Raw genomic sequence first — 27,750 nt, 5'->3', positions numbered from 1 at the left:
GTGAGCCGAGATGGAGCCATTCCACTACAGCCCAGGGGACAGGGCAAGACTCAGTCTCAAAAAAAGAGGAAGCGGGTAATGGGAGGTGGACGTGCCTCGAAAAAGGGGCAGCTGCACCGTTTGCGTTTCTTTTTTTGAGATGGAGTTTCGCTTTTGTTGCCCAGGCTGGAGTGCAGTGGCACAATCTTGGCCCACCACAGCCTCCGCCTCCCAGGTTCCAGTGATTCTCCTGCCTCAGCCTCCCGAGTAGCTGAGATGACAGGCATGAACCACCACGCCTGGCTAATTTTGTATTTTTAGTAGAGACGGAGTTTCTCTATGTTCGTCAGGCTGGTCTCGAACTCCCGACTTCAGGTGATCCGCCCACCTTGGCCTCCCAAGGTGCTGGGATTTAGGCGAGAACCGCCGTGCGCAGCCCCCTTTGGGTTTTTTAGATTGTTGAGACAAGAATATCAGATACTCTCACAATTAAAACATTTGGAAAGGAATTAATGGTGTATTTTCATTAGGGAAAATGCTGACAACTCACAAGGGATCCCTTGATGGTTCTGGGCATGGGCACCCAGGCTGGGCTCCGGCCTTGGGAAAAGCGAGGGGAATGTGTCTCTCACCCCTAGGCCTCCTGGTCCGGCTCCTGCTCACGCCACATGGCGCGCCCACCCGCAGCGCGCCTCAGTCCGGGCCTCTGGGCGGGGTGTTTACTGCTGTGCCCCAACTCAAGCATGTAGATTTCAGAAGGGGACTAGGACCCCCAGCAGGTGTTTGAGACCACCGACTCCCAGGAGCATCGTCTTGGGGGTTTGCACCGGCTCCTCAGCCTCCCCAGGCAATCTCTGTGTAGGGTCCGGAGCGGGAGGTCTGAGCTGAGCGGGTGACTGAGATCCCCGGTGCAGGTGGGGGGAGGGGAGCCCCCTCTCGGGCTGTGGTTAGAGCGGGAGAGGAACTTCCTAGGCCAGCTGGCACAGAGCCTCAGGAAGGCGGCGGGCACAGCAGGTGGTTTACGGGAAGTGCTGCAGCCTTAGGGTGGGGACAGCGTGGCCAGACCCGCCGCCCCTATCTGCACACCCGGGCTCAAGCGCTGATGACGATGGGGGACGCGAGTGAATGGGGCCCCCGTGCACCCGCGCGCCTGCCCCACGCCATGGCCTGGGTTTCGGGAGCCTCGCTTTATTCTGCCTCGGGTCGGAGGTTGGGGGAGCAGGACCTCCAGTGCCCGCGCGGCCGGGGTAGAGGGTGGAGGAGCCGCTTAGATGTAGGAGTCATCGCCACCGGGCGCATCGTGGGGACCCCCACCCCTCCCCGCGCCCTCGCCCTCGTCGCCGCTGCCGGAGTCACTGGCGCCATCCACGTCCAGGGTGGGCGCGTTGAGAACGACCACGTCTGCCTCCGCCCCGATGTCCTCGCCAAACCAGACGGCCTTGTACCCGCCCTCCGGCCGCCGCTCCTTGGTCAGGATGGACCTCACCGCCGTGGGGCTTCCGCCGGCTCGGGCCGCTGCGGGGGGCTCAGGGGCACCGCCTGGGGAGGCAGGGCCGGGGGGCGCAGGCTCTGCGGGCATCGGTGCCTCCGCGGGCTTGGGGTCATGCGTGGGGCTGGGGACGGGCGCCCAGTTGTCCTTGTGGTCAGGGAGGAACGTCTGGTTGTCAAAGCCTTCGGGCTCGGGCTCCTGCGGGCAGGAGTCAAGGCGTCAGCAGGGTCCTTGGGTCTCTGCAGCCTTGGCCTCTGCACACCCTCATTCCACGCTGGACACCCCTCCGCCTCCACATCTGCCCCTCCGCCCTCCCCTCTTCTGTCCCCCACTGCCTGCCTGGTCACCTGCCCTGCCCTCCACCCTGGGCCTCACCGAAGCTTTGCCAGAGCAGCACTTGAGCCGGGGACCATAGTGCTTGTGGACAAGGACGGCAAGGCCAAGGAGAGCCAGCAGCAGCAGCGCACCCAGCACCCCGCCCAGGGCCGCCATGTCCACCACTGAGAAGCGCCTGTCCTCCAAGGGGCCGCCACCTGGCATCGCAGTGGAAAACGCCATCACCCCCGCACTGTTGAGTGCCCCAGGCATTCCCCATGCCAACCTGTGCCAGGCTTGGGACACCTGGGTTCCACTCAGGCCTGGGCTGTCTCCCAAATCTCAGGCTCTGCTGACCCTGGCTCGAGGGGCCTGTGTGTCCCACTGAGACCCTGGGGCCCCCCTGGGGAGGCCAGGCTGCTCACAGGAGCTCACAGGAGGTGCAGGGACTTGCACGGTGAGCGGCAGCCGTGGGAATCGTGGGATTCGCTGGACACCACATCGACAGTTTACCTCACTGGGGGCCTTAGGCCTGTCTGTGTCTGTCAGTCCCAAACAGACCCCTCTTTGGGATTTCATGGTCAGGCCAGGTCAGCCTGGGGTGGACCCTTCCTACAGCGTTTCCCGTACCAGCCAGTGACCTGAGTCAGGGAGGGAAGGCAACAGAGTGGGTGCTACCTGAAGATGGGGTGCTCCTGCTGAGGGGCAGCGGCTGAGAGGTTCCTGGCTCTGGGGTCTGTGCTGTGCCCCCACTGGGAGTGGCTGGTTGCTGGGAGGTGCTGGTTCCCACACCGGGGGGCAGCGGCTGAGAGGTTCCTGGCTCTGGGGTCTGTGCTGTACCCCCACCGGGAGTGGCTGGTTGCTGGGAGGTGATGTTTTCTGCACCCAGGGGCCCCCCGGGTGTGGATGAGGTTGGTGGCCTCAGAGTTGTGCCAGAGGGTGGATGAGGGCCTGTGCCTCCCCCAGAGCTGGTCGTGGAGGTTCCCTGGGAGGGCGCAGAGGGTCTGGGGGCCTCGGAAGTGGTGCTGGTCCAGGGCCTGGTTGTTCCTCCAGCCTCTGGGGATGGGGGGACATCTGGGGGCCGGGAACAGTGCTTGGGCTTGCCTCTGCCCACCCCTTGCACACCTACCTTGGGGAAGGAGCCACCGAAGGGGCTTATTTGGAGAACCCTGGGGGCTCACCTGTGGAGGGGGGTTCACCTGTGGAGGGGGGCTCCTGTTCGGAAACTTGTATCTCAATGACTGTGGTTGCGGTGCCAGAGGTCACCGTGTTGTTGGCCTCAACCTGGGGCAGGAAGGGGCTTGTCCCTCCTGGGCACATCTTTAAGCCCCACACCCTTGGAGATGCCCACCTGCCCTGCCCTTCACCTCTGCGTAGAAGGCTCCCGCCTGTGCCAGTGTGGTGGTGGTCAGCACAACCTCTCCCTCCATCCGGAAGTGTGAGTGGTTGGTAATTCGATACGTGATGGCCGAGTTGAGGTCCTGGACAGGGTCTCAGTGAGTCCCCGGCCAGGCTGCCTCCCGAGGACAGCCCTGACCCACCCACAGAGGGGAGGCCAGGTGGGCCCAGGGACCCTGGGCAACAGGAAGGCTGCCAGTGGGGGCGGCAGGCATCAGCCTTGGATGTGCTACCTACCGAGAACTCCAGGTCCTGAGCCTGGATCCTCAGAGGCTGAGAGGGGGCAGCTGCATCCTTGACCACAACGCCCGCTCCAGCGCCAAGCACCACGGTACCACGGTACAGGCTCTGGGGGAAGCGGGGCGGGCTCCCAGCTGCAGCCACAGCCTCCACGGTGACCTGGGTCACTGAGTAGCGGGCAAGGTCAGCCTGTTGGCCCTGGAGGCGGGGGAGGCAGCAGTGACTAGTGGGGTTGAAGGTGGAGCTGGCGCTGAAGCCTGGGGCTCGGGAAGGGCAGGTGCAGACTTGGCAGGAGCCCTGCCCTGGCCCCCCAGCCCTGACCCCACACCCTACCTTCCACCCTGCCCCCTCTGCCATGCCCCCCATGCAGGTGCCCACCTCACCTTCACCAGCAGACGTAGGGTCATGGGGCTGGGGACACTCCTGGCCATGGTGAGGTTGCCCGAGTCTGGGTGGATGACGAAGATACCATTCACGTTTCCTGGGAGGACGATGGAAGTGCTCAGCCCCGGCCCCCTGAGGCCCAGGGACCCAGCCAGCTCTGCCCAAGGTGGGGATGGAGACAGGGACAGAGGGGGTACGGGGCATTGTTGAGGGCTGGGCCCCACTCACCACTAAAGATGCTGTAGATGATGGGCTGGTTGATGCCGCGGTCTCCGTCCTCAGCGTAGATGGGTCCGGGACGCAGGACGAGGGGGGATGGCTTCAGGGATGGCGGAGGGGAGGGCACATCGTGGGGCTGGGGTGGATGGCCCCAGCCTGACCCCTCTGGCTCCCCATCAAGGGCAGGGTTGGCTGAGGAGGGGCCCAGTCCCGCTGGTGGCCGGGCGTCCCTGCCTGCCTAGGACAGTCCCTTGTCCCAGCATCGCAATCAGTAACACCCCTGTGGGTCCCTTACTCATGAATGAGTCAAGTTGCCCAAAGATATTGAGTCCCGTTTGCACAAGGCTTGTCTTGACGGGTAAGCAAACATTTAGGAAGTGGGGGCTCCCAGGGCCTGCATTTCTGCCTCTCATGTGCTGTTTGGTGGCCCCGGGTGCCTTGGTGCCGTGAAGGTTTGCAGACAGCCTGTGTGGGCTCAGTGGTGACCGTGAGCAGGGCAGAGATGTCACCATGCCTTAAGAGCTCCAGGGCCCCAGCCCACCTCCCCAGGCCCCTGAGACCGCCTGGCTCTGGGGCCCACGCTCCTCTCTGTGTGTTCAGGGTTTGCTCCCTCACCCCCTCAAGATGGGAAGGATTGGTTTACAAGGAGAGTCTGTATTTGTTTCAAAATCACAACCAAAATTGGCCCCACCCCCTGACCCCCACCCTGCCTTTCTTCTCCTGATCCTGGCCGTCCCTGTGTCCAGCCCGCCTAGAAGGCTCCGCCCGGTGCACTGCCCCTCCCTCCCCATTACCAGTGTGTGCCCCGTGGGGACAGCCCCGTGGTACTGAGCTTGGATGCAGACGTAGCCATCTGAGAAGGTGCAGGGTAGGAACCAGGGGGGCCGCAGGTCGGCAGGCACCACGCTCAGCACCAGCGTGGCGGTGGCAGTGTGGCTGGGCTCCACATTCTCCTCCGGAGTGTCCTGCAACAGCCGGCTGTGCTGGATCAGGCCTGGGAGCAGCTGAGGCCAGGGGGGCCTCAAGCGTGTGGGACTCAGGGCTGGGGTGACCTGCTCACCCTCGCCAGCAGCCGGAAGGCCATGTTCGGCCGCTCGTAGAAGTCCAGGCGCTGGTCCAGCCTCAGGGCGGGATGGTTTACACTCACCAGGGAGAAGTAGTCACTGGCACCCTGGGAGGGTCGGGGGGGGACAGAGCCTAAGAGCCTGGGAGGCGAGGGCGGCTGTGGGTGTCAGAGGCGAGGGGCTTGCATGGGGCGGGGCGGGCGGCACTGACTGCTGTCACTTCCTGGAGGGTGTAGAACAGAGTGTCGCCCTTGTCTAGGTCCTCGGCCTGCAGCTGCGTCTCAGGGATGACGGTGGAGTTCACTTTAGTGTCCTGGGGAGGGAGAGGGGCTTGGTCCGGCCACACTCTTGGCCCCTGTGGACACCCGCTGTGGTTGAGCCCCCGGCCACCACTCGCCCCCTGCCCTCACCCTGGGCTCCCACACCCCCGTGCCCAGTCCCGGCGGCTCCGCTGGCCTCACCTCCTCCACCCTTATCTCCTTGGTCGTAAAGGGGAATATGGGGGCGTTGTCATTGACGTCCAGCACTGACACGAACACTCTCAGCTGGGTCACCTGCAGGGTGTGGCCGTCAGCCTCTCCCACAGCCCCTCCCCGCCGTGAGGTACATCCCTCAATGGCCATCCGTCCCCGCCGTGAGGTGCGCCCCTCAACGGCCACCCGTCCCCAACATGAGTGAGGTGCACCCCTCGACGGCCACCCGTCCCCGCCGTGAGGTGCACCCCTCGACGGCCACCCGTCCCCAACGTGAGTGAGGTGCACCCCTCGACGGCCACCCGTCCCCGCCGTGAGGTGCACCCCTCGACGGCCACCCGTCCCCAACGTGAGTGAGGTGCACCCCTCGACGGCCACCCGTCCCCGCCGTGAGGTGCACCCCTCGACGGCCATCTGTCCCCGCCGTGAGTGAGGTGCACCCCTCGACGGCCACCCATCCCCGCCGTGAGGCCCACCCCTCGACGGCCACCCGTCCCCGCCATGAGTGAGATGCACCCCTCGATGGTACCCGTCCACTCACTCGCTGAGTTTTTGGGGGGCCGCAGGGGGGCTGCACAGCTCTAAGCGTTGGGATGCAGAGATCACAAGAGACAAATCTCTGCCCAGTGGTGCCTGTCCTGGCAGGACTTATAACAACAGACAAAAAGGACTTTATAAAGCTAGGAGGTGGCAGGTGCTCCACAGAAAAATAATGCAGGTACTTGGGGATGCAGCCAGCAGAATCTCAGGTGAGGAAAGACAATCCAATTTCTTTGTTTTTTTTTTTTGGTTTTTGGTTTTGGTTTTTGCTTTTTTTTTTGGATACAGAGTCTCACTCTGTCGCCCAGGCTGGAGTGCAGTGGTGCAATCTTGGCTCACTGCAACCTCTGCCTCCCGGGTTCAAGCGATTCTCCTGCCTCGGCCTCCGCCCCCTCGGCCTCCCAAAGTGCTGGGATTACAGGTGCCCGCCACCACGCCCAGCTAATTTTTGTATTTTTAGTAGAGACGGGGTTTCACCCTGTTGGCCACATTGGTCTCGAACTCTTGACCTCAGGTGATCTACCTGCCTAGGCCTCCCAAAGTGCTGGGATTCCAGGCGTGAGCCACGGCACCCGGCCAGGACTCTTCTTTTTAGAACATAACCACAATGTCATCACACCTGGGAAAAGTGGTCACTTTCTACCTCGAATGTCCAGGGTGCCACATTCCCTGTGGTCTCTGAAGGCTTTTTTAACCATTGTTTGTTTGAATCAGGGCCCACATTATGCACCTGAGTTTCTGTTCATCTGTACCTTTCCCTTTCTCCCATCTTTTTTCCTGGAGATTGATTTGTGAAGAAACTGGATTGTCAGCCGGGTGTGGTGGCTCACACCTGTAATCCCAGCACTTTGGGAGGCCGAGGCAGGCAGATCACCTGAGGTCAGGAGTTTGAGACCAGCCAGGCCAACATGGAGAAACCCCGTCTCTACTAAAAATACAAAAATTAGCCGGCCGTGATGGTGCACACCTGTAATCCCAGCTACTTGTGAGGCTGAGGCAGGAGAATCACTTGAACCTGGGAGGCGGAGGTTGCAGTGAGCCGAGATCTCGCCATTGCACTCCAGCCTGGGTAACAGAGCAAGACTCTGTCTCAAAAAAAAAAGAAAGGTCCCGCTCTTTCAGAGACACATCCCAAGATATGTGCAGGTGACGTGCTGTGGTGCGTGGAGGGCACAGAGCCTGCTGTATGCTGGTGGGTGAGGGGGCCTGTGCTGGCCTCAGGATTCTGCAATTTTCCTTAATAAAGCCAAAAAACATGCAGCTGGTCAAGAAGCAGGATGTTGGGGGAGCGAGGCTGGGATGCAACAGGGAATAGGACGGTTGGGATTTCTCTGGAGACTACAGTCCTGAGCCGGTGAGGGAGGAACGTGCCTGGTGGGAGCCCTGAGGCTGCAGCGGAGCCTCCGCACGGTACATCTGGGTTTGACTCTCGTGAGAAAGGAGCCGTGGAGGGCTGGGGTGGGCTGGGCAGCCTTGGTTTACCACATCCACAGGGGCTGTTCTGCCCCGTGGAGTGGACTGGGGCCAGCAAAGGGCAACAGGGAAGCCAGCTGAAAGTTTCCCAAAATGAGTGCTGGTGTCCCGGCCCTGGTGGGACTGGAGGTGGGCAGATGGTGGATTTCTGGGTCGAGCTGGGGCCGAGCCAACAGATTTACCAATGGGGGGCTGTGGGGGGCACGTGGGGAGGGAGGGCGAGTGGGAACCAAGGTGGTCCCCGTGACTGGCAGGATAAAGGTGCCTCCCTTGTGGGTGGTTGAGGGAGTGGGGGGAGTCTTGGGCACACTCGGTGGGTGTCTGCTGGACAAGGGGTCAGTGACGGGGACTCCACAGCTCAGGGCAGAGTCTGGACTGGAGGAAATGTGGGCATCACTCTCGGAGGGGTGGCATTGAAACCACACCCTAGCTGAGGTCATCAAAGACTGGTCCTGGACGGGCAGGGCAGAGCCCAGCAGAGGTGGCCGGGCGGGGCGGAGACTCACCAGTGTGCCTCCGCTCTGACACAGCAGCTGAGCCTCAAGCAGTGAGTTCTCCTGTGGATGTAGACAGGTCTGCAGTCACCATCCTGCCCCACAGGTGGGGAGACTGAGGCCAAGGGGGCAGGCTGAGGGTGTGGGCCCAGGCAACTTCATCCCGAAATGGCCCAGCTTTCTAGGGCAGGCACCACCAAGCATGGGTGTTAGTGGATGCCCGCGGGCATAGAACTCCCAGGCCCCCGAGGGAGGTGTGGCCTGAGGATCCGGGCGCCCTTCTCCCGGGACCCCCACATCCCGCCCACCTGCCGCCCACACCTCGTAATCAGGAGTCACGTTGAGAAACAGCTGGTTTCCCTGGATCCGAAATGCGAAGGGGGTGGACAAGGGTCCGAGGGTCACCTCCTGGCCCTCCGGGACGTGGATGTCCACCAGTGGCTTGGTGACATTCGTGTTCTCCTCTACTTCAAAGATGGTCTTGCTCACAGAGCAGTCTGTAAGGTTGCAGAGGAGGGATCGGTGCCTCCCAGCCCCTGGCTCCCCACCGCCCGTGCCCCCACCTACCCCTGCCCGCACGTACACTGGGCCTGGGCCATGGTCCCTGGGGGTCGGCCGAGCAGCCCGGTGAGCAGCAGGGGAGGCCACAGCAGGGCCCAAGACCCCATCTTGGCGGCTGTCACCTGGCGGGAGGGTCCAAGCAGGTCTGGCGTCCAGGACTGGCGCAGTTCCTACCTCAGCGACCTTCGCCCCAGCTAGACGCCGCCCACTTTATGATCCTTTACAACCGGCCTCTGCCAAGGGGGCTCCCGCTGGCCGGCTGGTCCAGCCCACTGCCAGAAGGAGGGGCGGTCATTTGGCTCAAGTTGGACTGAGTGCAGGGGTCAGCCAGGGGGCTCAGGCCACAGGCACCGAGGCACAGGGCAGAAAGGGCTGGAGAGCGGCTCATGGGTGCCACGGGGGCAGGGGCAGGGCTAGGGTGTGGGAGAGAAGCTGGGGGCTGGGGGTAGGGGCTCGGCCCTTGGTGTCGGGGTGTCTGGAACCTGCCTCCCTAGCCCAGGCTGCCGTGGCTTGGCTCCTTCCCTAAGATCTCTCTCAGGCAAAGTTCCTAAGGCCACCCCTTGAGGCTCAGAACCCAGGTGTTCCCCAGGGAGCACCTCCCTCCCTGCCTGACAGCAGGTTCTGAAGGAAAAGGCTCTTACTGTGTCCTGGGGACGCCCCTGTCTGCCCCAGAGACAAGTCGGCTTCTCAGGGTGGGGCTGGACAGGGCCTTAGCGACTGAGGCTAAGGCAGGGCTGGAAGGGGCAGCTGGGAGCTCCTGGGGGGCCCTGGTGCCCGACAGAGGGGGTGAGGTGAGACTCGACACTCGCCCTGCTCTTTTCATTGGCCCCCCACAAGCCCCCAGCTCTAGGGAGAGGCCACTGGGTGGGGTCGGGGTGAGGAAGGGGCTGTCGTGAGGGGCAGGTGGAGTTCTTCCCTCCAGGCCTGTGCGCTGAAGCTTCTGGCCTGTGTCCCAACCCTGCACCATACCCTCATGGTCGCCTTCAAGCCCTGCACGCTCCGTGCACCACAGGCTCTGAGGGGTCAAGCCACTGGTCTGAGGCCACCCAAGGCAGAGGGTCCAGAGTCCTCACGCCAGAGTGGACTCCTGGCACCCCAGGTGACACCTCCACCCTCCCCTCTTCCTGCCCGCCTGAGGCCCCCTGGCCCCTTCACACCCTCCCCACTACCCCTTCCAGAAACACTGACCACATGGGTCCCCGGGGCAGGAGCTGAGAGGGTGTCCGGGCTTCCCCAAGCCCCAGAATGTTTCCTAATGGATGACAAGGGGTGGGGCGGGGCCCTGCGGTGCTTAGTCGATGTGCAGGAGGTGGCCCTGATGCCAGAGATAAGGATGAGGGGCCGGCTGTGCCCGCAGGTGTAAAGGGCAGCTGGGTGTGGTCAGTCCCTGCTGGGTGGATGGGCCTCCTTCCGTCCCTCAGCCCCGCTACACAGGGGCTGCCTCGATTACACCAAGTGGACACAGCTCCCAGCGTCTGGGTCTGATTCCTCCTTTATTGGTGCCGAGTACCACCCCTCCCCCTCTCCCCCAGCCCGCCCCCCACCCCAAATGCCGCTGCGCTCCTCAGCCGGGCAGGTGGTGAGGGGGTTCCTTCCTCATCTGGGCCGCAAGGTTCCTTCTGCAGCAGTGCCGGCTGGTTCTGAAACCATAACCCCAGGCCTGGGCCCAGGGGGCAGCCAGGGAGACCAGGCCCGGTCCAGGGGCATCCTGCAAAGACAGCACGTGAGGGGCTGAGCGCTGCGGCTGGAGACCCCGGCCCCGCTGCTGGAATTGGGCCTCCAGTGGCCACCAGTGCTGACCCAGGGAGGCCACGGACAGAAGGAAGGGTCTGGAGTGGGGTCTGCGGTGGGGTCTGCAGTGGGGCGGGTGCTCACCAGGCCTGCAGGGTGGGCATGTTGGACCCTGACGGGCAGAGCAGACCCGCGCCGAGCCTGGACCAGGCCGTGCTGTTCTCTGCGTCCTGCTCGCTGCCCCCCGCCCCAAAACAGAGTTAGTCCTGGAGTTGGGGGGTCGCGCGTTGCTGCTGGGGCACCACGCCAGGACCCCCCACACCACCCGGCCTCACCTGCGCTTCCCCACCAGGCCCTGCAGCAGCCGCTGGAGCCGCGCGCCCTCCCGCAGGCGGCTGAGCTCGCTGGTGAACGTCCCGTCCGAGTGTCGCCGGGCCCTGGGGGCGGTCGGGGGTCGGGATCAGGGCCGCACTGGGGGTGGGTGGGGCCGGGGGGCGGGTGGGCCTGGCGGGCGGCTCACCTGGGGGGCGCGGGGCGCGCGGCGGAGCCCCCGAGGAGCAGCAGCAGCAACAGCAGGAGGGGCCGGGGGGCCATGGCGGGGTCGGGGCGCGGGAGCTGAGCGCTGCGGCCACGGCCCAGGCCCCGCGAGGCCCCTTTATGGCGGCGCCCGGAAAGGGGACGGCCCGGCCGCACCCAGCGATCCCGGGAAGGTCAGGGCCGCCCCCCCAGCTGTCGCCCCGGCCCGGCCTCCCGCCCCCTCCGCCGCGCTGGCGCCCCTCGGCCGGCTGGAGGAGGGGGACGCCCCGGCCTGGGGGTCGAAGGGAGCGCGGGCCCGGGACCCGTAGAGGGAACCGCACCGCGAAGCCTCGGAGCCTGCGGGGACGCGGGGGCGGAGGGGCCGGGGGGGCTTGGGGGAGGGTTTGGGGGGGACGGGGGGTCCCCGGGGAAGGGGCGGCGGCCAGAGTTCCGGAGGCCCCTGGAGCACCCTGCTGGGGTGAGTTCCTCTCCAGCTTCAGCGTGGGGACAGCGCCTCTGGTCCCCGGAAGGCAGGAGCGGCGTGACTCTGTTGGGGGGCCGGTGTTGCCATTTTATCTGCTTTGAAGTGCGCGGTTCAGGATCATTCCGTGCATCCATCCCCCCAAAATCCGTTCTCAGACTCTCCCGTCCCCCCAAAATCCGTTCTGACTCTCCCGTCCCCCCAGAATCCGTTCTCAGACTCTCCTGTCCTCCCAAAATGAAGCTCGGTCCCCATCAAACGCCCCCTCTCCTCCTCAGCCCTGGCGCCCCCTCCACTTTCTGTCTGTGGATTCAGCGCCTCCTGGGACTGCGCGCTGGGGGAGCCTCACGGGATTTGTCCTTTGGAGACCGGCTGGATTCTCAGCGCAGCATCCTCCGCCTTCGCCGCCGCAGCCTGGCAGGCCTGGCAGGCCTGGCATGTGTGGGAATCTCCTTCCCTTTTGTGGGGAACTGTGTCCCGCTGTGTGCAGGGACCGCATCGACCGCGTCCGCTCATCTGTGGGCCTCTTCATGGACACTTGGGCCGCCTCCCCTTTGGGGCGAAGGCGAATAACGCTGCTGTGAACGTGGGTGTGCAAACGGCCCTTCCTGATCCTGTTTTCAAGCATTCTGGGTGTATAGTTATGAGGGAATTGCTGGGTGACAGAGTAATTATGTGTTAAATATTCTGAGGAAACGCCAAACTGTCTTCCCAGCAGCGCAGCAGGCACACGGTTCTTGTCCTCACCAACACTTGCTACTTTGTGGCTTTTTGTTTGTTGTGTACTAACGATGCCGGTGGGTGCGATGTGGTGTCTCGCTGCGGTTTTGATTTGCATCTCCCTAATGACCAGCAATGTGGAGCATCTTCTCAAGTGTCTGTGAGCCATTTATACATCATGGAGTGGATGGAGAAATGGCTGTCAAGCCCTTCGATGTTCTGCTGTGGTTGTGAGCCATGCACTGTATCCATCTGTTAAATCGGCCACAATATTTACTCCAGTGTTTGCATCATTTCACAGCCCCGCCAGCAATGTGGGACTTACTTTCTTTCTTTTCTTTTATTTCTTTCTCTTTCTTTCTTTTCTTTCTTTCTCTTTCTTTCTTTCTTTTTCTTTCTTTTTCTTTCTTTCTTTTTCTCTTTCTTTTTCTTTCTCTTTTTCTTCCTTTCTTTTTCTTTCCTTTCTTTCTCTCTCTCTCTTTCTTTTTCTTTCTTTCTCTCTTTTCTTTTCTTTCTTTTTTTTTCTTTTTGAGATGGAGTCTCGTTCTGTCACCCAGGCTGGAGTGCCGTGGGGCCATCTTGGCTCACTGCAACCTCCACCTCCCGGTTTCAAGCAATTCTTGTGCCTCGGCCCTCCAAGTAGCTGGGATTACAGGTGCCTGCCACTATGACTGGCTAATTTTTATATTTTTAGTAGAGACAGGGTTTCACCATGTTTCCCAGGCTGGTCTCAAACTCCTGACCTCAAGTGATCCACCTGCCTCGGCCTTCCAAAGCACTGGGATTACAGGCGTGAGCCACAGCGCCCGGCCTCACTTTCTCTGCACACTGTCAACATCCCTGCAGTCGCTATTTTTAACCTTCAGCCATTCTGTCTGCGGCAACACCTCCTTGTGGTCTTAGTTGCATTTCCCCAGTGGCGGGTGATTCTGAACCTCTTTTCAGCTGCTTGTTTCCATTTGCATGTTGTCGTGGGTTAGATGTATCGTCACATCTCTTGCCCGTTTTTAAATTGTTCTCTACTGCTGAGTTTTTTTTTTATTGTGGGAAAATATGCATAACATGAAACTTACCATTTTAGCCATTTTAAAGTGATACTTAGTACAGTCACGGAATTATACAACCAGCACTGCTGTTTAGTTCCAGAACTTTTTACTCCCCAGATGGAAAACCTCAAATCCATAAAGCATTTACCTCCCCTTCCCCCATCCCTTCAGCTCCTGAGTAACAATTAATTTACTTTCTGTCTCTGTGGATCTGCCTGTTCTGGGTATTTCATACCAATAAAATCCTAAAAGCTGGGCATGGTGGTGCATGCCTGTGGTCTCGGCTACTTGAGACAGTGAGGCAGGAGGATGGTTTGAGGCCAGGAGTTCGAGACCAGCCTGGGAAACACAGCAAGAGCCCCGTCACTATTTTTATTTATTTGTTTTGAGATGGAGTTTCACTCTTGTTGCCCAGACTGGAGTGCAATGGCACGATCTCGGCCTACTGCAACTTCTGCCTCCTGGGTTCAAGCAATTCTCCTGCCTCAGCCTCTGGAGTTGCTGGGATTACAGGCATGCATCACCACGCCTGGCTAATTTTGTATTTTTCATAGAGGCGGAGTTTCGCCTTATTGGTCAGGCTGGTCTCGAACTCCTGGCCTCAGGTGATCTGCCCGCCTTGGCCTCCCAAAGTGCTGGAATTACACACAGGAGCCACCGTGCCTGGCCCCAGAATTTCATTCTTTTTAATGGAAAAATCACACTGCATTTGATTCATCCATTCACCTGCTGAGGACATTTGGTTTATTTCTACCTTGTATATATTGTATTTGTTTGTTTGCTTGAGACGGAATCTCGTTCTGTTGCCCAGGCTGGAGTGCAGTATACGGTCTCAGCTCACTGCAACCTCTGCCTCCCGGGTTTAAGTGATTCCCCTGCCTCAGCCTCCTAAGTAGTGGGACTACAGGCATGCACCACCACACCCCCCTAATTTTTGTATTTTTTTTTTTTCAGTGATAATAACTCAATCCTCTATTTGACAAAGAAGAGGGAGAAGGAAGAGGAAGAAAAAGAAAGTGGGATAAAGGATCAGAAAGGGAGGAAAATAGAAAAAATTAGAGTATGACTCCAGGGTAGACCTGTTTTGTTGTCACTGAGTTGGTTGGTTGGTTTGTCTGTTGTATTTTTCATGTTTCGCCAAGTTGGCCAGACTGGTCTCGAACTCCTAGCCCGAAGTGATCAACCCGCCTCGCCCCCCAGAGTGCCGGGACCACAGGCGTGAGCCACTACGTCCAGCCCCCACATTGCTTCTGGCCTCCGTGGTAGACCTCCCAGACGGGGCGGCCAGGCAGAGACGCTCCTCACTTCTTCCCAGACGATAGGTGGCCGGGCAGAGGCGCTCCTCACTTCGCAGACGATGGGTGGTCGGGCAGAGGCGCTCCTCACCTCCCAGACGGGGCGGCCGGGCAGAGGCGCTCCTCACCTCCCATACGGGGCGGCCTGGCAGAGGCGCTCCTCACTTCCCAGATGATGGGTGGCCGGGCAGAGGCGCTCCTCACTTCCCAGATGATGGGTGGCCGGGCAGAGGCGCTCCTCACCTCCCAGACGATGGGTGGCCGGACAGAGGCGCTCCTCACTTCCTCCCGGACGGGGCGGCCGGGCAGAGGCGCTCCTCACTTCCTCCCAGACGGGGCGGCCGGGCAGAGGCGCTCCTCACCTCCCAGACGATGGGTGGCCGGGCAGAGGCGCTCCTCACCTCCCAGACGATGGGTGGCCGGGCAGAGGCGCTCCTCACCTCCCAGACGATGGGTGGCCGGGCAGAGGCGCTCCTCACCTCCCAGACGATGGGTGGCCGGGCAGAGGCGCTCCTCACCTCCCAGACGATGGGTGGCCGGACAGAGGCGCTCCTCACTTCCTCCCGGACGGGGCGGCCGGGCAGAGGCGCTCCTCACTTCCTCCCAGACGGGGCGGCCGGGCAGAGGCGCTCCTCACCTCCCAGACGATGGGTGGCCGGGCAGAGGCGCTCCTCACCTCCCAGACGATGGGTGGCCGGGCAGAGGCGCTCCTGACCTCCCAGACGATGGGTGGCCGGGCAGAGGCGCTCCTCACCTCCCAGACGATGGGTGGCCGGGCAGAGGCGCTCCTCACCTCCCAGACGATGGGTGGCCGGGCAGAGGCGCTCCTCACCTCCCAGACGATGGGTGGCCGGGCAGAGACGCTCCTCACTTCCCAGACGGGGCGGCGGCCGGGCAGGGGCTGCAATCCCAGCACCCTGGTAGGCCAAGGCAGGCGGCTGGGAGGCGGAGGCTGCCGCGAGGCCAGACCACGCCACCGCACTGCAGCCCGGGCAACACCGAGCACCGGGTGAGCGAGACTCCATCTGCAGTCCCAGCACCTCGGGAGGCTGAGGCGGGCAGAGCACTCGGTGTCAGGAGCTGGTGACCAGCGTGGCCAAGATGGCGAACACGTGCCTGCAGCCAAAGGAGAAAAAGCAGGCAGCGGTGGCGCGCGCCGGCAGTCCCAGGCAGTCCGTGGCGCGGACAGCAGGGAGCCGAGTAGATTGCAGCGTGGGCCACAGAGGAAAGAAAGAAAGAAAGAAAGAAGGAAGGAAGGAAGGAAGGAAGGAAGGAAGGAAGGGAGGGAAAGCAATTTTTGTATTTTTTAAAAATATTTATTTATTTATTTATTTATTTATTTATTTATCTGTCTATCTAGTTATTTTACCTAATGGATATGGAATGGTATCTTACTGTGGTTTTGATTTGCATTTCCCCAGTGACTAATGAGGTTGAGCATCTTCTCAAGTACTTCGTGGCCATTTGTGTGTGGCATATGTATATTTTTTGTTTGTTTGTTTGTTTGTTTTGGAGACGGAGTCTCACTCTGTCACCCAGACTGGAGTGCAGTGGCGCGATCTCGGCTCACGGCAACTTCTGCCTCCCAGGTTCAGACGATTCTCCTGCCTCAGCCTCCTGAGTAGCTGGGACTACAGGTGCTTGCCACAACGCCTGGCTAATTTTTTTGTATTTTTAGTAGAGACGGGGTTTCACCATGTTAGCCAGGCTGGTCTCCATCTCCTGACCTCATGATCCGCCCACGTCGGCCTCCCAAAGTGCTGGGATTACAGATGTGAGGCACAGTGCCCAGCCATATTTTTTTTAAGACAGAGTCTCACACTGTTGCCCAGGCTGGAGTGCAGTGGTGCATTCTTGGCTCACTGTAACCTCTGTCTCCCAGGATCAAGCGATTCTCCCACCTCCGCCTCCCAAGTAGCTGGGATTATGGGCGCCCGCCCCTATACCCAGCAAATTTTTGTATTTGTAGTAGAGACGGGGTTTCACCATGTTGGCCAGACTGTTCTCGAACTCCTGACCTCAAGAGATCCGCCTGCCTCAGCCTCCCAAAGTGCTGGGATTACAGGCGTGAGCCACTGCACCAGGGCATTTGTGTATCTTCTTTGAAGAAATGTCTATTCAAGTCCTTTACCCATTTTCATTATTTATTTTATTTTGAGACAGGGTCTCACTTTGTTGCCCAGCCTGGAACATATTGGCTCAATCACAGCTCACAGTGGCCTCAACCTCCTGGACTCAAATGATCCTCCCACCTCAGACTCCCAAAAAGCTGTGACTATAGGCTCACGCAACCATACCCAGCTAATGTTTGTATTTTTAGTAGAGACAGGGTTTCTTTCTTTTTTCTTTTTTTTTTTTTTTTTTTTTTGAGACGGAGTCTCGCTCTGTTGCCCAGGCTGGAGTGCCGTGGCGCGATCTCGGCTCACTGCAAGCCCCGCCCCCTGGGTTCACGCCATTCTCTTGCCTCAGCCTCCCACGTAGCTGGGACTACAGATGCCTGCCACCATGCCCGGCTAATTTTTTGTAATTTTAGTAGAGATGGGGTTTCACCATGTTAGCCAGGATGGTCTCGATCTCCTGACCTCAAGATCTGCCCGCCTCGGCCTCCCAGAGTGCTGAGATTACAGGCGTAAGCCACTGCGCCCAGCCTGTTTTGGAGATCTTCTATACATAAGATCATGCCATCTGCAAGTAGAAATAGTTTTCTTTTCCAATTTTGGATACCTTTAATTTCTTTTTCTTGATTAATGCTCTGGCTAGAACGTCCAGAACAATGTTGAACAGAAGCAGCAGCAGTGGGCATCCTTGTCTCTTTAAAAGGCTTTTTGTTTCTCACCATTGAGTATGATAGCTGTGTTTGTTTTTTGTTTGTTTGAGACAGTCTCCCTCTGTCATTCAGGGTGGAGTGCAGTGGTGCGATCTCGTCTCACTGCAGCCTCCACCTCCTGGATTCACGTAATTCTCGTGTCTCAGCCTCCTGAGTAGCTGGGATTACAGGCTTGAGCCACCATGCCCAGCTAATTTTAATTTTTGTATTTTTAGTGGAGATGGGATTTCAACATATTGGGCATCTGGTCTTGAACTCCTGACCTCAAGTGATCCACCCGCCTCGGCCTTCTGAAGTGCTGGGATTACAGGTGTGAGTCACGGCGCCCGACCTGGTGAAGTTTGTTTCTATTCCTAGTTTTTTGAGTCTTATTATCATGAAAGGGTTTTGAATTTTATGAAATTTTTTTTCTGCATCAATTGAGATGATCGCATGGGTTTTTCTTCATTCTGTTAGAGTGGTGTATGACATTGAATTTCATCTGTTCACTCACCCTTGCATTCCTGGGATAAATCCCACTGGGTTATGGTGCATAATCCTTTAAAAAATGCTGTTTTTCAGCCAGGCACTGTGGCTCACGCCTGTAATCCCAGCACTTTGGGAGGCCGAAGTGGGCGGATCATGAGGTCAGGAGTTTGTGACCAGCCTGGCCAACGTAGTGAAACCCTGTCTCTACTAAAAATACCAAAATTAGCCGGGCGTGGTGGTGCGCGCCTGTAGTCCCAGCTGTTTGGGAGGCTGAGGCAGGAGAACTGCTGGAACTCGGGAGGCGGAGCTTATGGTGAGCTGAGATCACACCACTGCACTCCAGCCCTGGGTGACAGAGCAAGACTCCATCTCAAAAAAAAAAAAAAAAAATGCTGCTTTTCTGGCAGGCAGCACTTTAAAAGGGACTGTGTTTGCTCATATTTTTTTGAGAACTTTTGCATCTATATTCATAAAGGATACTCATTTGGAATTTTCTTTTTGTGATGTCATTACTGTTGAGTTTTGAGAATTATTAATATTTTTTGTATACAAGCTATTTGTTGGATACATGATTGCTAATTTTTTTTAAAAATTTGTTTCTATTTTTTTATTTTTATTTTTTATTTATTTATTTATTTGAGATGGAGTCTCGCTCTGTTACCCAGGCTGGAGTGCAGTGGCGCGATCTCGGCTCACTGCAAGCTCTGCCTCCCAGGTTCACGCCATTCCCTTACCTCAGCTTCCTGAGTAGCTGGGACTACAGGCGCCTGCCAGCATGCCCGGCTAATTTTTTGTATTTTTAGTAGAGACGGGGTTTCACTGTGTTAGCCAGGATGGTCTCCATCTCCTGACTTTGTGATCCACCTGCCTTGGCCTCCCAAAGTGCTGGGATTACAGGCATGAGCCAACTCGCCCGGCCTATTTATTTATTTTTTGACAGAGTCTTGCTCTGTCGCCCAGGCCAGAGTGCAATGACGTGATCTCCGCTCACCGCAACCTCTGCCTCCTGGGTTCAAGTGATTCTCCTTCCTCAGCCTGCCAAGCAGCTGGGATTACAGGCACGCACCACCACGCCCGGCTAATTTTTTTTTTTTTTTTTTGAGACGGAGTCTTGCTCTGTCACCCAGGCTGGAGTGCAGTGGCGCAATCTTGGCTCACTGCAATCTCCACCTCCCGGGTTCACGCCATTCTCCTGCCTCAGCCTCCTTAGTAGCTGGGATTACAGGCGCCCGCCACCACGCCCAGCTAATTTTTTTGTATTTTTTAGTAGAGACAGGGTTTCACCGTGTTAGCCAAGATGGTCTCGATCTCCTGACCTTGTGATCCGCCTGCCTCAGCCTCCCAAAGTGCTGGGATTACAGGCGTGAGCCACTGTGCCCGGCCAATTATTTGTGTTTTTAGTAGAGACGGGGTTTCACCATGTTGGCCAGGCTGGTCTTGAACTCCTGACCTGGTGATCCACCCCGCTCGGCCTCCCAAAGTGCTGGGATTACAGGCATGAGCCACCGCACCTGGTGTAGACAACCCAATTTTTAACAAAAGCAAAGATTTTTAACAGGCACATTCCAGAAGAGTTAACAGTTAACAGGCACATTCCAGAAGAGGGCATGCTGACAGTTAACAGGCACATGGGAGAAGTGGGGAAACATGAGTAGCCATCAGGAAAATGGACGACGTCCTACTGCACTAAAACGGAAAAAACATTGCCGGACGTGGCCATTTGCAAACACCGTTTCCTGGTCTGTGTCTTTTGATTCTCTTGACAGCATATTTGAGTTAATTTTTTAATGTGTAAGGTATGAGTGGAGGTCCTTATTAAAAATTGTTTAGGCTGGCTGTGTGGCTTATGCCTGTAATCACAGCACTTTGAGAGGCTGAAGTGGGAGGATCATTTGAGCCCAGGAGTTTGAGACCAGCTGGGCTAACATGGCGAGACCCTGTCTTTACAAAAAATAAGAAAATTAGCTGGGTGTGGCACCACGCATCTGTGGTCTCAGTTGTACAGGAGGCTGAGGCCAGAGGATCACTTGAACCCAGGAGATTGAGGCTGCAGTGAGCCATGATTGCAGTGAGATGTGATCACATCCAGTTACATTTGATTTTCAGATAAACAACAGAAGTTTAGTATAGACTGGGGGCAGTGGTTCACACCTGTAATCCCAGCACTGTAGGAAGCTGAGGCACGTGGATCACCTGAGGTCAGGAGTTTGAGACCAGCCTGGCCAACATGATGAAACCCCGTCTCTACTAAAAATACAAAAAAATTAGCCGGGCGTGCTGGTGGGCACCTATAATCCCAGCTACTTGGGAGGCTGAGGCAGGAGAATCGCTTGAATCTGGGAGACAGGGGTTGCAGTGAGCCAAGATTGTGCTGCTGCACTCCAGCCTGGGCGATAAGAGTGAAACTCCGTCTCAAAAAAACAAAAAGAAAGAAATGGGGGCTGTTTGTCTTTTCTCATTGTTTTAAAAGCACCTTTATATTCTGGATCTGTGTATCAGAGATGTGCACTGCACACATCCTTTCTCCACCTAGCTTTGTTTTCACTCTTGGTGGTCGCAGACATCTTGGGGGCCACTTGAAGGAACTCTAAGCCACCAGAGGCTGGGCTGGACTCACCGTTTGGCGCCCAGCCGGAGACCCCAGGGCCACCCTCCCTGGTTCCATCCTGGGAGAGAAGAAACTCCCACTGTCCCAGTCTCTTCTGTGGTGACTTCTTTTTCTCAAGGGTTCTCAAGGGCGGCAGACTGATCTGCACAAGAGGAACTGAGCCTGGCCGCGGCCGTACCTGATGCCTGTGCACACCTGCCCCTGGTGCAGGCCCTTCCCCTGCAGACCGGTGACCTTGCCCTCTGACACTCACGGTGCCTGCTCCTTCTCAGAGCCCTCATTTCTCCCTTTAACGCACACCCTGTCAGCGCCTCCATCTAGCCCGTGTCCTCCAGACCTTTGAGGTCAGGGGCCTCAATTCCTGGCACGGCCCCTCCACTCCAGGCCTCCCAGAAACAAAGACAAGAGCATCAGGATGTGCACCGCCTGGGGTCCCACAGAGTGGTGCCCCCTTTTAGTGTCTTCTAGGCCCCTTTAGTGACAGACTACAGAAAATACCTCTCAAGTCACAGGTCACCCCTCTTTGATGAAGAGTCCATAGAATTCTCTGCTGCGCTTTGCAAGCACTTTCTCTTCTGCACGTTTGGAACCTGCCAGGGCCTGTCCTGTCTTTCTCCTTGCCTCCTCGCAAGCTGAACCTACTTCCGGTCCCAGGACCCCCTGCCCAGGGTCAGAAGGGCGCCAACCTAGCTCAGGGTCTTGGGCCGGAGGGAATGGAGGAGGGAGCGGGGTCGACCGCTCAGCTGTCCGCCCGGGGGTGGAGGGTCGTGGGGGAGGTGCCGGCCCAGTTTCGGGGGTGGCCACGCGAGGACCAACTGTGCAACGAGTGGGGCCGCGGCTGACCGTGGTGGTCGCGGGGGCTGAGGACCAGAGGCTGCTGGGGGGGCGGGGGTACGAGCTAGGCGTCGGCGGTTGAGTCGGGCGCGGAGTCGGGGGCGGGCGTGGAGGGTGCGCGCGAGGTCGAGGCGAGTCCGCCGGGGAGGCGGTCAGAGCCTGAGCTCAGGTCTTTCGGCGTCTGGAGGAACGGGCCTGGGAGGGACGTCTTCCCAGATACCAGGTGGACTAGGTGGAGCGCCCGAGGGCCGGGCAGGATGGCGCTGGCGTCGATGCCTGCGCGCTTCAGGGCCTGGTCTGGCCGTCCCGCCATCCTTGTCGGTTTCTCGGGTTGCGGACCCCGCACGGCGCTGGGCGATGCTGGCCTGCCCATGGCCACCACCTCGCTTCATTCCAGTCTCTTTGGGCCGCCGCATTCGTCCACCTGCCCGTCTCTCCCTGCGCAAAATTCCAAGATCAGCAAATACTGGGCGCACGGTGGAGCGCTGCGGGGGCCCCCCTGAGCCGGGGCGGGTCGGGGGCGGGACCAGGGTCCGGCTGGGGCGTGCCCGAGGGGAAGGACTCCCCGGCTTGTGGCCGGGTGCTGCCCCCGGTGTTCAGCGCCCGCCCAGGCGCGCCATGGGGAACCGCACCACCGCGGACGGGCTGCTGGCTGGGCGCGGGCCGGACGCGGGGACTGCTGCGGGGGCATCTGCCGGGCTGGCTGGGCCGGGCGCGGCGGCGCTGGTGGGGGGCGTGCTGCTCATCGGCGCGGTGCTCGCGGGGAATTCGCTCGTGTGCGTGAGCGTGGCCACCGAGCGCGCCCTGCAGACGCCCACCAACTCCTTCATCGTGAGCCTGGCGGCCGCCGACCTCCTCCTCGCTCTCCTGGTGCTGCCGCTCTTCGTCTACTCCGAGGTGAGCCGCGTCTGGCCGCACGAGCATCCTCACCTGCTCCTCTGTTCCCCGTCCCTGTCCCTGCGGAGGACCCGGCGTGACCCGGCCCCTTTCTGCTCGGGAGCTTCCAGCTGGGGCGGAGGCAGGGGCGCTGCGCCTTGTCCCTCCGCGCTACACCCCTAGACCCACCGCCGCCACCTCGCGACCTTCCACCCGCTGCGCTGTCTGTACCCCGACCCCCGTTCCTCTCCTCCCTTCCCCCTCTGTTTTGGCGTCTGCTATCCAGGAGATGCCCGTCCTTCGATCCAGGGACCCCAGAAACAGGCGACTTTGTCAAGCCCAGTTCCCTCCGTAGCTGGATTTCACCCCCAAGGCAGCCAGCTGGACAGACAGGCAGATGCAGGCTCAGCCCCCTGGCTGCCGTGGGACACACACACTGCGCACGGCCACAGCCACTGCCCACCACGCACACCTAGTGCAGATGCTGGCACACCCCCAGAAGGAGGCTCACAGCTCGCAGGGGAGACCTGGGCTGGACAGAACCCAGGGGCAGGGAGGGTGTGCGGGGGGCCAGGCCCCTGCTGAGAACCCTGGGGGGAAGCCTGAGGGGGAATTGGGGGATGGAGCCCACACTCCACACCAGGTCTGGCCCTCTAGTGGGTCGGCCTTGGTGCCAGCCCCTCTGCGTTCGGCCAGAGAAAAGCAGCTTAGAGCTGAGCTGGGGACGCAGTGTCCCGGACTGTGGAGGAGGGGGGACTCGGGGTTTCCCCTTGATGGACACGGTGAGTCCAGGCGGCTGGGGCAGAGACCAGCAGCACGGGACACGCTGACCTGTGCTCCTTTCGAGCCGCAGACGTCACAGTGACGACGTTTAAGCTCCTAATCTTCCCAAATCGGCGGGAAGGGATTAGAGGGGCTGCCTGCTCCTTTGCCCTTGGAGAGAGTCACTCCACGTGGAGTCCTACGCTGGGCACTGGGCATGGTCTTCATATTTTTAATTATAATTTGTCTTCAAGACAATTATGATGTGGATACTATCATCACCCTCGTCTTACAGATGAGGAAACAGAAATGAATTAACGCGCCCGAGCCTCCCATAGAGAGCTTCACCAGACAGGCTGGCTCATGCCCTGAGGGGCAGAGCAGCCAGCTTCACATCTAGGCCCAGCGGGGACCCTGCCTACCCCAGGCTGGGGGGGGGGGCTCCCCTTGAGCCCGATGACATCAGGACCCGCCCCAGGGAATTCCCCAGGCCGTTCTCATGTTTGTAACAAAACGGAGACCAAGGCCAGGAGCGGTGGCTCACGCCTGTAATCCCGGGACTTTGGGAGGCCAAGGCAGGGGATAGCTTGAGCCCAAGAGTTTGAGACCAGCCTGGGAAACATACCAGGCCCGGTATCTACAAAAAATTAAAATTATCAGCCGGGGGTGGTGGCTGCGGCTGTTGTCTCAGCTATTCGGGGGAGCTGAGGCAGGAGAATCGCTTAAACCTGGGAGGCGGAGGTTGCAGTGAGATGAGATCGCGCCACTGCACTCCAGCCTGGGCAACAAGAGCGAAACTCCGTCTCAAAAAACAAACAAAAAGAAAAAAAGAAATCACCGGGGGTGGTGGCGCGCGGCTGTAGTCCCAGCTACTCTGGAGACTAAGGTGGGAGGATCGCTTGAGCCCAGGAGTTCCAGGCTACAGTGAGCCATGATGGAGCCACAGCACTCCAGCCGCCGTGACACAGCGAGACCCTGACTCAAAACAAAGGGAGATCTGAGTGGGGAGGGGGTGTTTCTCTGGCCGCTCCTCTGGCCTCTGACTCACAGCCGGGCCCCCTTCTCCATATTCAGCCCTGGAACTACCATAAGAGTGGGGGTCACAAGGGCCCGCGGTGGCTGGGAAACCTCAGGGCCTGTGGTGTCGCCGCGCAGGTCCAGGGTGGCGCGTGGCTGCTGAGCCCCCGCCTGTGCGACGCCCTCATGGCCATGGACGTCATGCTGTGCACCGCCTCCATCTTCAACCTGTGCGCCATCAGTGTGGACAGGTGCGCCACCCTCCCTACCCGCGCCCCCGCGCCCCTCCCGCCGCCGCCGCCCTCACCGCGGCCTCTGCGCTGTCCGGCGCCCGCTCGGCGCTCCCCGCAGGTTCGTGGCCGTGGCCGTGCCGCTGCGCTACAACCGCCAGGGTGGGAGCCGCCGGCAGCTACTGCTCATCGGCGCCACGTGGCTGCTGTCCGCGGCAGTGGCGGCGCCTGTACTGTGCGGCCTCAACGACGTGCGCGGCCGCGACCCCGCCGTGTGCCGCCTGGAGGACCGCGACTACGTGGTCTACTCATCCGTGTGCTCCTTCTTCCTACCCTGCCCGCTCATGCTGCTGCTCTACTGGGCCACGTTCCGCGGCCTGCAGCGCTGGGAGGTGGCACGTCGCGCCAAGCTGCACGGCCGCGCGCCCCGCCGACCCAGCGGCCCCGGCCCGCCTTCCCCCACGCCCCCCACCCCACAGGACCCCTGCGGCCCTGACTGTGCGCCCCCCGCGCCCGGCCTTCCCCAGGGTCCCTGTAGCCCCGACTGCGCGTCCCCGGCGCCCGCCCTTCCCCAGGGTCCCTGTAGCCCCGACTGCGCGTCCCCGGCGCCCGCCCTTCCCCAGGGTCCCTACGGCCCCCACTGTGCGCCCCCCGCGCCCGGCCTTCCCCGGGGTCCCTACGGCCCCGACTGTGCGCACTCCGCGCCCGGCCTTCCTCGGGGTCCCTGCGGCCCCGACTGTGCGCCCGCCGTGCCCGGCCTTCCCTGGGGTCCCTGCGGCCCCGACTGTGCGGCCCCCGCGCCCGGCCTCCCCCCGGACCCCTGCGGCTCCAACTGTGCGCCCCCCGACGCCGTCAGAGCCGCCGCGCTCCCATCCCACACTCCACCGCAGACCCGCAGGAGGCGGCGTGCCAAGATCACCGGCCGGGAGCGCAAGGCCATGAGGGTCCTGCCGGTGGTGGTCGGTGGGTTCCTGTCCTGGGGGACGGGGGGGAGGGGAGTACGAGGCACGGATGGGCGGGGGGCGCTAACGCGGCTCTCGGCGCCCCCAGGGGCCTTCCTGCTGTGCTGGACGCCCTTCTTCGTGGTGCATATCACGCAGGCGCTGTGTCCTGCCTGCTCCATGCCCCCGCGGCTGGTTAGCGCCGTCACCTGGCTGGGCTACGTTAACAGCGCCCTCAACCCCGTCATCTACACTGTCTTCAACGCCGAGTTCCGCAACGTCTTCCGCAAGGCCCTGCGTGCCTGCTGCTGAGCCGGGCACCCACGGACGCCCCCGGGCCTGATGTCCAGGCCTCAGGGACCAAGGAGATGGGGAGGGCGCTTTTGTACGTTAATTAAACAAATTCCTTCCCAAACTCAGCTGTGAAGACTCCTGGGGGTTGATGGGGAGGGGGAAGGGGGGTTTCTGCCCCAGTGGCCCCAGGCCCCCCAGCCAGTTAACCTCTTCCTTCCCGCCAACGAACCCACAGAGCAGACCCCACCAAGCCGGCCGCCTGCTTAGGGTGAGGTGGGAAGGGGCCCCCGGAGAGCCACTCAGTTCGGCAGCGCTCAGGCCCAGCCTCCCCTCTCTGCAGGGGAGAGGAAATAGCACCCAGCAGGGCAAGGTGTCTCCTGGCCAAGCCCAGTTCCACTGGGATGAGAGGAATGGGGAGAGGCGGGGTGGGGGGTGTCAGCCGCCAGGCCCTGCCCAGGCCAACTCCCGCCTCTGAGAACCAGGCACAGGGGGCTCCAGGCTCTGCTGCCCCAGCACACCCCAGCAGGGGAGCCCAACCTATCATTTTAGAAGCTGCCTTGAGACCAGAGCATAGGTTCCTGCCAGTCCCTGGCCAGAGGATGCCCCAAGCCCCACAGCAAGGGGCCTGTGGTGATGGGTGGGGCCCCACCAAGTGGCTTCCCTGGAGGGAGCTCCGTGCTCAGTCATTCCTAGTGCCCAGCCTCTGCCCAGCGTCCACCCATGTGGCTGGGCCAAGGGGTGGGAGCAGGGAGGAGGCAGCAGGGCCAGAGGGTGGGCAGAGCGACCCAAGCTGCCTGTCTGCACTGGGCTGCCTGGCTCCATCAACCACAGTGCAGCCCCTGACCCTAGGGCATGAGGGGCGGCTCCCAGGGCCCTCCATGCAGGAACAGCCTACCCTGGACTGGATCCAGCTCTCTCCCAGGCCCAGGCTGTGGGAGAAATGGCGGGCCCTCCGCCTCCCAGTCATGCTGGCTGGAACTTTCCTGTGCTGGGGATGCGGCGTTTGCAGCCAGGGCGGCCAGTCAGGGTGCCAGGCTCCCGTCTGAACATTGACAGACTGTGGGCTGTGCAGTCTACAGCATTGGGCACAACCTCAGCTTGCTAAAATACTCAGTGCAGGCTGGGTGCGGTGGTCACGCCTGTAATCCTAGCTACTCGGGAGGCTGAGGCAGGAGGATCCCTTAAAGCTAGGGGGTCAAGGCTGCAGTGAGCCGAGATCGCGCCACTTCACTCCAGCCTGGGTGACAGTGAGACCCTGTCTCAAAAAAGAAAAGAAAATAAATACCGGGTGGAGAGACGACCAAGCCCAATTACTACTTTAGTGCGGCTGCCCCGTCCCGTCTGGTGACCACGCACTTCTGTCATGGCCTCAGCAACTGCCTCCTCCAGGACACCTTCCCTGACTACCTACCTCCCAGGACCAGCCTGTCCCAGTCACCCCCAGAACAGACTGAGTCACAGCGGATTCTTGTCAGACACCCATGAGAGTAAAGGAGGGGCTCCCGCCAGCTTTGTCCCAGGACCCACAGCCCCACATGTACCTCACTGACAGCACTGGAGGTCATGGGAGGTGCACACCCATCTGGCGGTCCTGGGGGTGCTGACAGCCCTGGGGCAGGGTGACCTCTGACCATCAGCCTCCCAGGCTTGGAAAGGAGGAGCTGTGGAAACCTGGGATCCCAACAGATGCGTGGTGCTCCGGCTTCCGTTTTATGGAAAATCGGGGAAGGGTAAGTTGCCCCCACAATTCCAGGGAGTACCCCCACTCCATTCCTGCAGGGCCTGGTCGCAGGAGGCCAGGTGGCATCACTGCTGGCGGGGGTCACTGTGCCAGGGGGCTCCCACGGTGCCTCCCCCACCAGGCAGGGGTTCAGCTACTTCCTGCGGCTGTGCTCTCTGCAGAGATGCTGGTGTTCTCAGCTTTGGGGGATTATTCTTAAGAGGTGCAGGTCCTCGATTCCCTGCCACCTTTATGTTGGTTAAAACCCAAAGGAGCAGGCCCAGCCCTGCTGCCTCATGGAGGTCAACCCACAGCCCGCCTGCCTGGACAGGGTGAGGCTAAGCAGGGCCTCTGAGATGCCTCCACCCTGCGGCAATGGCGGACCCTGCTGGGTTGGACTAAATGCCGCTCATTGTAGAGTCTCAGAGGAAGGGCCAGGAGGGGTGAGGGTCAGAGGAAGGGACAGGCGGGGTGAGGGACAAGCGGGGTGAGGTGCAGCATCTGGAGCGTGTCCTGCAGCAGGCCAGACACGTTTTCCAGCCTCCACTGCTCACTGGCAGCACCAACGGTGCAGCACCGGGCGCGCCTGAGCAAGACAATGAAACATCAGTGGGGGCTTGGCCCGGCTGGGCAGGGACTTTACTAAGTAAATAGGCCGGGGCGGTGGCTCAAGCCTGTAACCCCAGCACTTTGGGAGGTCGAGGTGGGTGGATCACCTGAGGACAGGAGTTCGAGACCAGCCTGGCCAACACGGA

General features: G+C 60.3%; 3 protein-coding genes across 10 annotated transcripts; 1 reads left to right on the top strand and 2 right to left on the bottom strand.

The window, feature by feature from the left end:
* Positions 1-476: 476 nt before the first annotated feature.
* On the bottom strand, positions 477-8,789 carry CDHR5 (cadherin related family member 5). Of its 6 annotated transcripts, XM_055260029.2 has the most exons (15): positions 8,652-8,736; positions 8,390-8,565; positions 8,081-8,131; positions 5,550-5,642; positions 5,300-5,401; positions 5,085-5,195; positions 4,819-4,989; positions 4,034-4,124; positions 3,805-3,902; positions 3,419-3,619; positions 3,151-3,264; positions 2,965-3,067; positions 2,462-2,857; positions 1,844-2,001; positions 477-1,666 (listed from the first exon to the last, which is right to left on the bottom strand). In XM_055260029.2, the coding sequence occupies exons 1-15, from the start codon at positions 8,734-8,736 to the stop codon at positions 1,247-1,249; spliced, it is 2,370 nt and encodes a 789-aa protein (XP_055116004.1). In that variant the 3' UTR covers positions 477-1,246. The 6 variants fall into 6 exon arrangements, with proteins under 6 accessions (XP_055116004.1, XP_055116006.1, XP_063486939.1 ...); XM_055260031.2 differs by lacking the exon at positions 2,462-2,857 and having other exon boundaries at positions 2,983-3,067; positions 8,652-8,789; XM_063630869.1 differs by lacking the exons at positions 8,081-8,131; positions 8,390-8,565; positions 8,652-8,736 and having other exon boundaries at positions 5,550-6,039.
* Positions 8,790-10,103: 1,314 nt separating this feature from the next.
* Positions 10,104-11,544, bottom strand: SCT (secretin). Its single transcript, XM_055260145.2, has 4 exons — positions 10,881-11,544; positions 10,696-10,797; positions 10,505-10,597; positions 10,104-10,337 (listed from the first exon to the last, which is right to left on the bottom strand). Exons 1-4 carry the CDS (start codon positions 10,952-10,954, stop codon positions 10,226-10,228), a joined length of 381 nt encoding a protein of 126 aa, XP_055116120.1. The 5' UTR covers positions 10,955-11,544; the 3' UTR covers positions 10,104-10,225.
* Positions 11,545-21,773: 10,229 nt separating this feature from the next.
* On the top strand, positions 21,774-25,494 carry DRD4 (dopamine receptor D4). 3 transcript variants are annotated; one of them, XM_055260098.2, is made up of 5 exons: positions 21,774-22,052; positions 23,949-24,061; positions 24,162-24,547; positions 24,740-25,003; positions 25,091-25,491. In XM_055260098.2, the coding sequence occupies exons 1-5, from the start codon at positions 21,774-21,776 to the stop codon at positions 25,291-25,293; spliced, it is 1,245 nt and encodes a 414-aa protein (XP_055116073.1). In that variant the 3' UTR covers positions 25,294-25,491. The 3 variants fall into 3 exon arrangements, with proteins under 3 accessions (XP_055116073.1, XP_063486955.1, XP_063486954.1); XM_063630885.1 differs by having other exon boundaries at positions 24,162-25,003; positions 25,141-25,494; XM_063630884.1 differs by having other exon boundaries at positions 24,162-25,003; positions 25,091-25,490.
* The last annotated feature ends 2,256 nt before the right edge of the window (positions 25,495-27,750 follow it).

This window comes from Symphalangus syndactylus, chromosome 21 (genome assembly GCF_028878055.3).
Source record: "Symphalangus syndactylus isolate Jambi chromosome 21, NHGRI_mSymSyn1-v2.1_pri, whole genome shotgun sequence".
In the NCBI taxonomy this organism is placed as follows: domain Eukaryota; kingdom Metazoa; phylum Chordata; class Mammalia; order Primates; family Hylobatidae; genus Symphalangus; species Symphalangus syndactylus.
This window is presented reverse-complemented; position numbering and strand designations above follow the sequence as displayed.

Coding starts and splice junctions, on each gene's coding strand:
- CDHR5 (XM_063630869.1), bottom strand. CDS start 5,975: ATGGCCGTCGAGGGGTGCACCTCACGGCGGGGACGGGTGGCCGTCGAG. Junction 3,068..3,150: donor CGGGAGCCTTCTACGCAGAG/GTGAAGGGCAGG, acceptor TTCCTGCCCCAG/GTTGAGGCCAACAACACGGT. Junction 2,858..2,964: donor AGGTGAACCCCCCTCCACAG/GTGAGCCCCCAG, acceptor CCCGGCCCCCAG/ATGTCCCCCCATCCCCAGAG.
- SCT (XM_055260145.2), bottom strand. CDS start 10,954: ATGGCCCCCCGGCCCCTCCTGCTGTTGCTGCTGCTGCTCCTCGGGGGC. Junction 10,598..10,695: donor GGCCTGGTGGGGAAGCGCAG/GTGAGGCCGGGT, acceptor GGCGGGGGGCAG/CGAGCAGGACGCAGAGAACA. Junction 10,338..10,504: donor ATGCCCACCCTGCAGGCCTG/GTGAGCACCCGC, acceptor CTGTCTTTGCAG/GATGCCCCTGGACCGGGCCT.
- DRD4 (XM_063630884.1), top strand. CDS start 21,774: ATGGGGAACCGCACCACCGCGGACGGGCTGCTGGCTGGGCGCGGGCCG. Junction 22,053..23,948: donor CGCTCTTCGTCTACTCCGAG/GTGAGCCGCGTC, acceptor GTCGCCGCGCAG/GTCCAGGGTGGCGCGTGGCT. Junction 25,004..25,090: donor GGTCCTGCCGGTGGTGGTCG/GTGGGTTCCTGT, acceptor CGGCGCCCCCAG/GGGCCTTCCTGCTGTGCTGG.